This window comes from Dipodomys merriami, unplaced genomic scaffold (assembly GCF_024711535.1).
Source record: "Dipodomys merriami isolate MVZ:Mamm:240054 unplaced genomic scaffold, mDipMer1.0.p SCAF_57, whole genome shotgun sequence".
NCBI classification, from domain to species: domain Eukaryota; kingdom Metazoa; phylum Chordata; class Mammalia; order Rodentia; family Heteromyidae; genus Dipodomys; species Dipodomys merriami.
The window spans coordinates 7,587,665-7,600,018 of NW_027206146.1; the positions used below are offsets into that span (position 1 = coordinate 7,587,665).

Consider the following 12,354-nt stretch of genomic DNA (forward strand, 5'->3'; position numbering starts at 1 on the left):
CTTTTTGCTTATGTGGTGCTGAGGAATCAAACCCAGGGCCTCAGGCATGCAAGGCAAGCGCTCTACCACTGAGCCATCTTCCCAGCCCGCTCTTATGTTTTTTGTTGTTGTTGTTGGTGGTGGTGGTCCTAGAACCTGAACTCTGGGCCTGGTGCTGTCCCTCAGCTCTTCAGCTCAAGGCTAGCACTCTACCACTTGAGCCACAATGCCACTTCCGGCTTTTTCTGCTCCAGGGCTTCATGCATGCAAGGCAAGCACTGTACCACTAAGCCACCTTCCCAGCCCCACATGCTCTTGTTTCTTTGGGCAGATGTCCAGGAGTAGAATTGCCAGGTTACATGGGAAGTCAATGTTCAATGTTTGAGGAATTATCAGGCCATACCCACTACTGCACATGAGGGGTACAATTTCTCCACATTCTTCCCTACTGTTTGGTATAGCTATTATTATTATCATTATCATCATCATCATTATTATTATTAGAATCAACCTGGTGAGTGTCAAGTCACATTTCATTATGGCTTTTGACAGTCTCACTATGCAACCTAGTCTCATGGAACTCAATGTGTGTGCCAAACTTATGGTCCTTTCTCAGCTTCCCAAAGGCTGGGGTTACAGTCATGTATGATTATGCCTGGCTGTTTTCTATCTTCATGCCTGTAGCACCTTGTGGTTTTGTTTTGCCTTTTTATTATGGATAATAATGCTGAACACCCTCTCATTGGCTTCTTAGCTATTGGTGTAACTTTTTTTTTTGTCGGTCGTGGGACTTGAACTCTGGGCCTGGGTGCTGTCCCTGCGTTCTTCAGCTCAAGGCGTGCACTCTACTGCTTGAGCCACAGTGTCACTTCCAGTTTTCTAGTGATTTATTGGAGATAAGAGTCTCACAGACTTTCCTGCCCGGGCTGGCTTTGAAACGAGATCCTCAGATCTCAGCCTCCTGAGTAGCTAGGATTATAGGCATGAGCCACCGGTGCCTGGCTTCAGATATGTGACTTATAAACAGCTTCTCCCATTCTGTGCTATCGTTTGTAGGATAAAAGTTTTCCATTGTAATGAAGTCCCAATTTGTTTTTGGTCTTTCATTTTGCTTTGGCGTCTTACCTAAGAGTCCATTACCTAATCCAAGGGTGTAAAGTCTTCCTCTGGTGGTATTCCCTCAGGGTCTGTTAGATGTGGATCTCCAGTGCCTTCTCATTTCTGTTGTGTGGACCCATATGTGTTTTCTTGTACAGGGTGGAAACATCTACAGGCTCCCTCATCCAATGAAGGAGGAGAACGTGGCAGGTGGATGGTAAGCTAGGAAGCCCTCCTGTCCTGGCTGGGCTCTCCCTGCGGCAGAGTCCTTGGTGGCCCTGGGTGGGGTGGGGTGGGGGGGAAGGGAGGATGAGCTGAAGGCCTTCCATCCAGAAGAGGCTCTGCTGGCCTAGAGAGTTTGAGTATGGCCTGCATGTTGAAAGGTTTATCAATCGTGGCCAGTGGATATGAGTTAAAAGCAAAATACAATAATCATTCTTTCCATTCTCCTTGCTTCGTTTGCCCATAGCCACCAGCCCAATGGGGGTCCCACTGATTGGACAGAACCAAGGAGCACTTTTGTCTGCAAAAACTGCAGCCAGATGTTCTACACCGAGAAGGGGCTGAGCAGCCACATGTGCTTCCACAGTGACCAGTGGCCATCACCCCGGGGGAAGCAGGAACAGCAGGTGAAGGGGCTGGAGAGGCTTCTGGGGCCAATGGCAGCTGAAGGCAGCATCCTGGGGGAGGGCCTTTGGGATCGGCTGCTCTAGGACAGGACCCTCCCCCCCTTTACCAGGCAGGAACTCAGCAGTTGCTCCCTCTGGTCCAGGCCCCCCCAGCTTCCCTGCTTGGGAATCTGAAGTGGCCATGACACTTAGAGACCCTTCACTTCTTTATGTTTAGGGATTTGGCACCGAGTTTTGCAAACCATCAAGACAGGTGCTAAGGCCGGACGGGGATGGACAGAGTCCCCCAGGAGGCAGGAAGTCCTTGGACAGCATGGCCACCGCCCCTCTGGTGATCCCCTTGTCAGTCCCTGTGACTCCAGCACCTCGCCGCCTGGGAGGCGCAGCCAAGGTGGGTGCTTATCTAGAAGTACTGATTGGATCTCTCATTCAGTGCTCCTAGAGTCCTATGCTGGCCCAGGCCTGTAGAAGACACAGACTTGAGCCAGCCAGTGATGGCCAAGATTCATCAGGGAATGAGGGGCACACAGAGTCTGTGAGCCTCAAGCTGAGACCCTAAGGCTAAGGAGTGAGCTGGAGGGGTGGCACGGTTTGTGCAGGTGAAGGGGGCACTTGAAGCGGGGTTCACCTTCTTAGCCTGCATGAGGACCACACTGGAGAGGTTCTGCTGCATTCGGGGATGGTGTCTGGTCCCCTTCAACCCTGCTGGGTCCACATTTGGGTCCCAGGAGCCCCTGGCATTGGTGGAATAGGTTTTCATTAGTCACACTGCCACCTGGTGTCTCTGATGCTGTCCCCACACCTCTTACCAGGAGCATAGGAGGGTAGAGCCTCGGCTGCCAGCAGAGCGCAGCATCCCAGCTCTGGCACAGGGATGGCTGGGCCAGCCTCCTAGGCTGAGGGGTCAGGTGTGGCCCCACTGGGTGTGCCTGTCCCATGAGGCCAGTCAGAAGACTTGAGCGGTGCTATAGGTGGCCTCCATTGACTCTGGGCTCTCTTGCGCCAGGGACAAGAAAAAGATGGGGAAGAGAGAGACAGCAAGGACAGCCGGCAGCAGAGGAAGCGGAAGAAGCGCCCACAGCCCCAGGCGCTGCTCCTGCCTGCCCCGCCCTCTGCACTGGGCGAGCCAGCGCCAGGGGGAGGCTGCCACCAGAGCTGCCTGCCCTCCCCTGTGCTCCTGGTAGACCACCTCCTGAAGGGCCTGTTCCAGTGCTCCCCCTACACCCCACCACCCATGCTTAGCCCCATCCGGGAGGGCTCTGGGCTCTACTTCAACACGCTCTGCCCTGTACCCCAGGCGGGGCCCTACCAGCTCTTCAGCTCTGTGTTTGGTGAGTAGTACAGACCAGGGCGCATCTCCTTGGCCATGCTATGCCTCCCTGTGATATCGGGTCCAGTGTTCTCTCTGGTGTTGCTGCTGAGTAGTGTCCCAGGATCCCTAGGGGGCCAGCACCCTGTACATGCATACAGTGTTGCAGACAGAAGGAATACCGAGGCCATTTAGTCAGACCAATCGCTGTCTGACCTTCTGTGTCATTTCCTTAATGGCACTATGAAAGTGTAACATTATACTCTTTTAGTCTTTCCTTTTTTTTTTGTCTCAGTACTGGGGCTTGAACTCAGGGCCTGAGTGTTATCCTTTTGCTCTTTTTTTCACATTTTTTTAATTGTGAAAATACTGTACAGAGGGATTACAATTACATGGGCAAGATAATGATTACATTTCTTAACAAGCATTGTAGCCTCCTCCTTTGTTTCCCCTTCCCAACCTTTTGCTCTTTTTGTTCAAGCCTAGAACTTTACCACTTAAACTACAGCTCCACTTATGAATTTTGGGGGATTAATTGGAGAGAAGAATCTCATGGGCCAGCAACCAGTTGCTCATGCTGGTAATCCTAGCTATTCATGAGGCTGAGATCTGAGGGTCACGGTTCAAAGCCAGCCTGGGCAGGAAAGTCCATGACACAATTGTCTCCAGTTAACCACTCAAAACTTGGAAGTGGAGCTGTGGCTCAAAGTGGTAGAGCTAGTCTTTAGCAAAAGAGCTTAGGGATAGCACTCAGGCCCTGAGTTCAAGGCTCACGACTGATAAAAGAAAAACCGAAGAGTCTCATTGATGCTCCTGCCCAGACTGTCTTTAAAACATGATCTTCATATTTTAGCCTCCTTAGTAGCTAGGATTACAAACATGAGCCACCAGCGCCCGGCTCATAAGAGTTTTGCTTTTGTTTTTTTCTTGTTTCGATTTTGAAAAAAAATTTTTTTTTTGGGTCCAGTAGTGGGCCTGAACTCTGGGCCTGGGCACTGTCCCTCAGCTTTTCAGCTCAAGGCTAGCGCTCTACCACCTGAGCCACAGCGCCACTTCTGGCTTTTTTCTTTATGTGGTGCTGGGGAATCGAACCCAGGACCTCAAGCATGCAAGGCAAGCGCTCTACCACTGAGCCACCTTCTCAGCCCCGATTTTGAAAATTTTATCTTTTAACTTTCAGCATCTTATTTAGATGTACACCTCCCCACCCCCCACTTACTCCTCAGTGTTCAGGTTGGAATCAGGGCCTTGTTCACGCCAGATAACACCAAAGCTTCTTCTAGATGTCTTTGTTATTTGTCCTATTTGAAGTTCATAGAGCTTCACAGACATGTTTATAATTTTTACCATTATTGTTTAAATGTGTTCTGTTCCTTTCTCTACCCCATTACATGTGAGTATTACATTTAATGGTGTCCCACACTTCAGAGGTTCTCTTCACTTTTATTATTTCTTTTTCTTTAATTCAGATTCCATAATATCTACTGATCTATTTTCTAGTTTGCTAATTATTTCCTTCTGCCAACTTAAGCCTGTTGAGCTCCATTTTCACTATTGTACTTTTTCACACCAGAATTTCCACTTTTAAAATAACATCAGTATTCTTTGGTGAGAAGTTGTCATTCTGCCTGCCTTGAACATCTTGAAGCGTGGGGACCAGGGGAGAGCCTTGTTTTGTTTACCCCTCCCTGGGTGGAACCTCCATATGCAGCCTTGGAAGCTGGGTGAGGAAAGAGCGGGCCCTGGCTCAAATACCACAAATGCTTGTTCTTATCAAGATTTCATCCATTTTCTTGAGTAAATATTTCTCTATATGCTGTATGCCTTTATGACAGTTTCCAGAGACCTTCCCTTACTAGTTTAGTACCAATGTGTCACTGTCATTCGTTAATTGGTTTGTTGAGTTCCTTTCTCAGCTTTTTCAGACGTCCTTTCCCTCCCAGGTATCCTCATGGCCTGTATTTGGCTGTGTCAACAAAGGCAGCCGAAAGGGGTCATGTCCACTTGGTCCACTTGAGGCTTTTCGTTGTGTGTTTTCTAGATCAAGTGGATGGCTCTTTTGGCATCTGTGTGGTGAAGGATGACACGAAGATCAGCATTGAACCGTGAGTTGGAGCAGTGAGAACCAGGCATCCTCTACAAGAGGGTCTTTCACAGACGGTGGGGCCCAGCATCACTTTTCCCCAAGATGCTGCTTCATAGAAGGTCAGGTCAGACTGCAGAGTCTCCTTGCAAATAGTGGGCTTCTCTAGATCGATGCAGGAAGTTCCCCTGCTACTTCTTTCTCTGGCAGACATGTGGCATGTGGGACAGCCTGTCCTTGGGGCTCTGAGCAGAGTTAGTGATGGTGTAGCCCACAGCGCAGTCTGTGGCTGGACAGATGTGGCCAGTTATCTGCATGCACCTCCCTGTCCAAGACCCTAAGAGAGGCAGAGGAGGAAGGAGGTGACCCTAGAGAGGTTCCCGAAATGTGTTTGCAAGATGGCATCGGGACCCACAGAGCAGGCTGTGGCTGGCGTAGGCCTCTGCTTCTCATCTTGGTCACCCCAGCGTATCTCTTCCAGACACATCAACATAGGGAGCCGGTTTCAGGCTGAGATCCCGGAGCTGCAGGAGAGATCTCTGGCTGGAGTGGACAAGCATGTGGCAGCTCTGGTTTGGAAGCCATGGGGAGATGTGATGACCAATCCCGAGACACAGGACAGAGGTGGCTGAGGCTCTGGGGTCTCACTGAAAAGCTCCTCCTTCCCCACCAGTACCAGGGAGTCTCCCCCTCCCAGGGTCGCTTCTCCCCAGCTGTGTTCTGTCTTCTCCTTTGACCCAGTGGCTAGTTGAGCTATGTAGAGCCCAGGGAAGGCTTCTGCTCACCCTCCTTGTCCACAGAGAAGTGCGAGGGAGGGAGGGAGGAAGGGAGGTGTCCACCTGACCAGCTCCTGACTCCTTCATCTTTCCTAACCCTTGCGCGCCTTGCTTGCTGCAACCGGAACCGCAGTGACAGAGCTCTGTAACGTGGCATGCTCTAGTGTGATGCCAGGAGGGGGCACCAACCTGGAGCTCGCTCTGCACTGCCTGCACGAAGCCCAGGGCAGCATTGAGGTGAGGCTGGGCTGGGCCAGGCTAGAGTGGGATTGTCGTGGACGCTCAGCTGTGGGTTCCACTTGTCCCATCATTACTGATCCTTGGAGAAGGGGTGCAGTGGGGAAGGGAGCAACAAATCCAGCTCAAGTTGTGTCCATATGTTTTTTTTTTTTTTTTTTTTTTTTTCCGGGGCCTGAACTCTGGGCCTGAGCGCTGTCCCTCAGCTCTTCAGCTCAAGGCTAGTGCTCTACCACTTGAGCCACAGTGCCACTTCCGGCTTTTTTCTTTTTGCTTATGTGGTTCTGAGGAATAGAACCCAGGGCCTCAGGCATGCAAGGCAAGCGCTCTACCACTGAGCCAACTTCCTAGCCCTGTCCATATGTTCTTGTCTTCATTGTTTATTCAGACAGAATCGCACTGAGTAGGCCAGACTGGCTTGGAACTCACTGGGTAGTCTAGGCTGGCCTGAAAGTCACAGGCACTGTCTGTCCATCTTCATCCTTTGATTGAAAGACCAGGCATAATCCCCTGGCTCTATAATCATAGCTGTACAAGGAGCAGAGCTAGGAGGACCTTCAGTCCAGGCTAAAAATTAAGGCAAAAGGGTACTCACTGGACACTAAGGCAATGGTACTCACTGGACACTACGTTAAAAATGAACTATAGAACTGGTGGATGCGGGGGCTGGGAAGGTAGCTCAGCGGTAGAGTGCATGCCTTGCAAGCATGAGGCCCTGGGTTCGATTCCTCAGTACCACATAAACAGAAAAAGCCAGAAGTGGTGCTGTGGCTCCAGTGGTAGAGCGCTAGCCTTGAGCTGAAGAGCTGAGGGACAGCGCCCAGACCCAGAGTTCAGGCCCCATGACCGGCAAAAAAAAAAAAAAAGAACTGGTGGATGCGATGGGAGAGAAAAACTGGGAAAGAACGAGGAAAGGGGTGGCATTACATAACTGGTAATGTCCTCTGTACATCACCTTTAGAATAACAATAACTTTTTAAAATAGGCATAGCTCAGGTAGTAGAGCACCACCTAGTGAGGCCCTAGGTTCAAAACCCCAGGACTGTTAAGAGAAAAGGCTGCATCTGAAAACTACTATACAGTCCCATCTCTCAGTTAGGAAATTAAGTCCAACTCTGAGTAGTGGGAGGCATTGTTGTTAGGAAGGCAGGCGTTAGGTGGTGGCCTCGCTTTCTGTCAGGCTGTGGGGCAGTGTTTGGCATGCAGTGCATTCTTATTGAATACCTCCTATATGCCCATCCTTCTGTGGGTGTCACCATCTCGTAATTCTTTTTTTTTTTTGGTCAGTCCTGGAGCTTGAACTCAGGACCTGGGCACTGTCTCTGAGCTTCTTTTGCTCAAGGCTAGCACTCTACCACTTGAGCCACAGAGCCACTTCTGGCCTTTTCTTTTATGTGGTACTGAGGAATCAAACCCAGAGCTTCATGCATGCAAGACAAGCACTCTAGTATTAAGTCACATTCCCAGCCACCATCCTGGAATTTTTTTTTATCCTTTTTGAATAAGGGGTCTCCATTCTGCACTGGAGCCCAGAAATGACCCATCTATTCTTGATGATGCTGGGGATACATCCTTGCCCTCACAGGGCCTGTATTTTAAGAAAGACAAAACAAGCCGTCACTGTGCGAGGCTTACTAGCCACCATGGTGTGCTGTGGATAAAGTGAGTCCAGCCCATTGAGGGCCAGGCTTTCCAGCACCAGGCCTTGTTCTGCGGGAGTGGGCGCTGGGGCCAGAATGGCACCACACCCCATGGTGTGGCCAAGTCCTATTGCTGTCCTTGCCCTAGGACCACCCACTTTGAGGACCCTGGTAGTAGGAGAGGCTGTGAGGATGACTGTAATGTCCACATGAATGCAGAAGTGCGGGTGCTACTCCACTTCCCACCCTGCCCTGCCCTATGAGTAGCCTGCACCTGCCCTCATTCCAGGTTGCCCTAGAGACTCTCTTACTCCGAGGACCCCAGAAGTCACGTGCCCACCCACTGGCTGACTATCGATACACAGGTAAGTGTGGGAAGGGCAGGCACTCCAGGGCCTGGTTGAGAGCCTTGCCAACAAATCAGGCCCAGTGGTACACTCTGCCTTGACCTTCTCCTCCTCAGGGGCCTGACCAGTGTGTTCTTTTTTTGGTCATGAGACTTGAACTCTGGGTCTGGGCGCTGAGCTTCAGCTCAAGGCAAGTGGCAAGTGCTCTACCACTCGAGCCACAGTGCCACTTCCAGTTTTCTGGAGTTTCCCAAACTTTCCTTCCCGGGCTGGCTTTGAACCGTGATCCTTAGATATCAGCCTCCTGAGTAGCTAGGATTACAGGCATGAGACACCAGCACCAGGCTCGCTGTGTTTTCTCACTGCTGCCTGGGCCACGTCCCCTAGCAAGCCACTGAAGTCTTGGTTGCCACTAGAGTACTGCAAGGTTTTTTGTGGGTCACCTGGCACTGGCACACGTTTGGTGCTGGGGAATGGCGGCTTTAATGTGGAGGGTGGTCTGCACTTCCACTCTGGCTGTGGTCCCACAGGGAGAAATATCTCTTCCTCTTGGCCGTGTTCTCCCACAGGCTCAGACATCTGGACCCCCATGGAGAAGAGGCTCTTTAAGAAGGCATTCTGCGCCCACAAGAAGGACTTTCACCTGATCCACAAGACGGTGAGGCTTGGCTACCACTGCTCAAAGATTGTGAATGTTTCTCTCAGGACCTTGGCTGGTGCTGTAAATCTGCTTCCTATTGTTTCAGAATCAGAAACTTTCCCTTGTTCAGGATCAGAAACTCAGCTGCCTTTTCTTTTTAATTTATGGTGTTTCTTTATGTCACAAATGCTCTGTTTCAACTTCTAGCTTGTGAATACACAAAGCCGAAACAGTGATGTGCAGAAAGGATTTCTGGCATGAACTTACTACCCACTGAAATGTCCCGAGGAGTTTCCAGAGGAGGGGTGGGCAGTTCCTGGGAATGTACTGGAGGGCCTTGAGCATGCTCAGTGTGGGCTCTACCACTGACATGTACACCAGCCCTCCATTTCCTTCCTTTCCTTTTCCTTTTCTTTGCCAGTACTGGGGCTTGAACTCAGGGCCTAGGCACTGTCCCTGAGCTGCTTTTGCTCAAGGCTAGTACTCTACCACTTGAGCCACAGCACCACTTCCAGCTTTTTCCTTTTAAATGGTACTGAGGAATCGAACCCAGGGCTTCCTGCATGCTAGGCAAGCACCCCACCACCAGGCTACATTCTCAGCCCCAGAACTCAACCTTTAAAGAGAACTCTTTTTTTTTTTTTTTTGTCGGTCGTGGGGCTTGAACTCTGGGCCTGGGCGCTGTTCCTCAGCTCTTCAGCTCAAGGCGAGCGCTCTACCACTTGAGCTACAGCGCCACTTCCGGTTTTCTGGTGATTTATTGGAGATAGGAGTCTCACGGTCTCTCCTGCCTGGGCTGGCTTTGAACCGCGATCCTCAGATCTCAGCCTCCTGAGTAGCTAGGATTACAGGCGTGAGCCACCAGGGCCCGGCTAAATTTATTTACTTATTTTTTGGGTCCAGTTGGTTGGGAGCCTGAACTCTGGGCCTGGGTGCTGTCCCTCAGCTCTTCAGCTCAAGGCTAGCGCTCTACCACTTGAGCCACAGCGCCACTTCCGGCTTTTTTCTTTTTTTGCTTATGTGGTGCTGAGGAATTGAACCCAGGGCTTCATGCATGCAAGGCAAGCGCTCTACCACTGAGCCACTTCCCAGCCCCCAAGAGAACTCTTCTTAGGACAGAGGGAAGGACAAAGGGGCAGGGCCTGAGTGCCTTTGGCTTCAACTGTGTCCTCAAAACCCCTCACCTTGAGTGGGCCAGTTTGCTTCCAAGGCTTCTTCAGGTCTGTCTGCCTGTAAGGGCTGAGTGATAAAAAAAGCACCGCCTCTAGGTCTTCCCATGGGAAGAACTTCCTGGGCTAGCCTTAGATGGTGGGTGCCTAATGTGTGGCTTCACTTTGGATCCTGTTATCGCCTGGGTGGACCCTGCCTGTGCTGGGTGGGCTTGGGCCCCCCAAGCCAGGTACCACTAGACCAGTGGTACAGTAGGGTTGTCACCAGGTGGTAGCTGGCTGGGGCACTTAGGGGCCTGTGAGGTGCCACCAACAGCCTACTTCCGTTTTCCTCCACTAGATCCAGACAAAGACTGTAGCACAGTGTGTTGAGTATTATTACATCTGGAAAAAAGTGATCAAGTTTGACTGCGGCCGAGCCCCTGGACTAGAAAAGAGGGTCAGGAGAGAATTGGATGAGGTAGAAAGGACAGAAGAAAAGGTTAGCGGACCAAGGGGGAAGGAGGCTGGAGTGCATCGTGGTCCCAATGGGCAGGTGCATGTACACACACACACACACACACACACACACACACACACACACACACACACACACACACACACACACACACACACACACACACACAGCCACTGTAGTTGGAAGGGTGGGGGGAGCAGTCTCAAGGGAAGGTCTTCCTGTAAAGCTCCTGGGTGCCTAGCCTATCTTTCCCTCACAAGGGTCACACTCAGCACCTTGATGGTTTTGCCTCTCTGCAGGTCACTTGCAGCCCTCGGGAACGATCTAGCCACCGTCCAACTCCAGAGTTGAAGATAAAGACCAAGACCTATAGGAGAGAGTCCATCCTCAGTCCCAGCCCAAGCACAGGCCCAAAGCGGACCCCTGAGCCGCCAGGAAGTGTGGAGGGCCAGGATGTCTTTCCATGCAGAGAGTGTGAGAGGTAGCTGGTCCTTCCGGGCCTTAGCCTATGGTCCCTCCCTTGGCCACTCACCTCCTCCCTGTCTGACCCACGTCCTCTGGCTCAACAGGGTGTTCGACAAGATCAAGAGTCGGAATGCCCACATGAAGCGGCATCGCCTTCAGGAACACGTGGAGCCTGTGGTCAGAGTCAAGTGGCCTGTCAAGCCCTTTCCACTAAAGGAGGAAGAGGAGGAGGAGGAGGAGGAGCTGGCAGCTGACATTGGCCCTCTGCAGTGGTGACTCCCTGCTGGCAGCTACTCTGGGGGGCTCCAGCTCCAGCCCTGTCCTGCCTCCCTGGGTCTTTGCAGAGTGTTTGCGCCCCCCTCCCTCACCACTCCCATTTATCCTATTCCTCTTGGCCAGTTTCTCTGGCCCATTTGGCTGTGCACAGGCAGAGATGTCACCAGACAGCTCTGAAGTCCCTGTGCGGGGACCAGAGGCTTAATCCTCTGCAGGTTAATAGTCATCCACTCCTTTCAATTCTATATTGCCTGGAGCTGGGAGGCTTGATGGGGGGAGGGGGGCAGAGGCTCTTCAGTCTTAGCTGCCGGTGTGAGTTTGTTCTGTTGGATGAGGTGGAGATGTGGAGAATCAGCGGGTGCAAACTGAAATCACCAGCAGGTTGGCTCCTCCCCACAGCAGGGGCTCTGTGCTCTGGGTCCATCCATTGTCTTACAGTGACTTGTACATTGTTAGGTGTGTTTTGTACGTGTCTACTTGTAAATCATATTAAATTGAGTTCTTGAGCAGCTGTCTTCTGACTCCCCAGACTCTCAGCTACACAGAGGCGTCTAAGCACACAGCCCCCACTGAGATCCGGAAGGTGAGCCCCTGTGCCTGCCCTGGAGGCCCGGAGAGAGCTGGGCATTTGCCTCCAGGCAATCATTCAGTGTACAATGTGAAAATCACCTGTTAAGAGACTTTCTCTGCTTCCATCCCAGCAGCAGAGCTGCAGGAGAGCTGAGGGCAAGGGTTTTTTCTCCCATAGTTTCTGCTTACATCTGGGGGTGGGGCCTTAGAACTTAATTTTAGGTAAAGAAGTCTTTTTAGGGTTGGGCTGTGGCTCCACGATAGAATGCATAAGTGTAAGGACTCAGCTTCTCCAGAAAACAAAAGGAGCCTTTTAGGATAGTTGTTGATTTATACAAATTTTGCAAGAACAGTACCAAAAAGTCCTATATTCCACTCCTATTTCCCCTCATCATTAACATCTCCCACTAGTATGATACATTTGTTACAATTAGTGAATCAATATCAGCACAGCATTTTAAATAAAGTCCATAGTTTGTTTAGATTGCCTTCATTTTTACCAGTGTTCTTTATGTCAAAGTCCCATCCAGGATATCTTATTATATTTAGTAATCCTGTTCCCTTAGACTCTTGCAATAACAGTGGTGATGGTTTCTCAGACTTCCCTTGTTTGATGACTTAACAGTTTTGAGGCATTTTGGGCAGGTATAGTGTTTAATGGGCCTCATGAGTTGAGAGG

At 50.9% G+C, this 12,354-nt stretch overlaps 1 protein-coding gene across 5 annotated transcripts in view; it reads left to right on the plus strand.

Annotated features, from left to right (window-relative positions):
* The window catches only part of LOC138812866 (zinc finger protein 541-like), a 28,872-nt gene extending 17,253 nt beyond the window's left edge, over positions 1-11,619 (plus strand). For 4 of the 5 annotated variants that reach the window (XM_070001090.1, XM_070001093.1, XM_070001092.1 and 1 more), the window contains 12 exons: positions 1,236-1,294; positions 1,547-1,706; positions 1,924-2,097; positions 2,713-3,037; positions 5,057-5,120; positions 5,580-5,722; positions 6,008-6,111; positions 8,041-8,116; positions 8,668-8,756; positions 10,248-10,388; positions 10,664-10,845; positions 10,934-11,619. In XM_070001090.1, the coding sequence (XP_069857191.1) occupies positions 1,236-1,294; positions 1,547-1,706; positions 1,924-2,097; positions 2,713-3,037; positions 5,057-5,120; positions 5,580-5,722; positions 6,008-6,111; positions 8,041-8,116; positions 8,668-8,756; positions 10,248-10,388; positions 10,664-10,845; positions 10,934-11,105 (1,689 nt within the window). In that variant the 3' untranslated portion in view covers positions 11,106-11,619. The remainder of the gene's footprint in view (positions 1-1,235; positions 1,295-1,546; positions 1,707-1,923; positions 2,098-2,712; positions 3,038-5,056; positions 5,121-5,579; positions 5,723-6,007; positions 6,112-8,040; positions 8,117-8,667; positions 8,757-10,247; positions 10,389-10,663; positions 10,846-10,933) is intronic. The other variant, XM_070001091.1, reaches the window with a different exon arrangement.
* Positions 11,620-12,354: the final 735 nt, after the last annotated feature.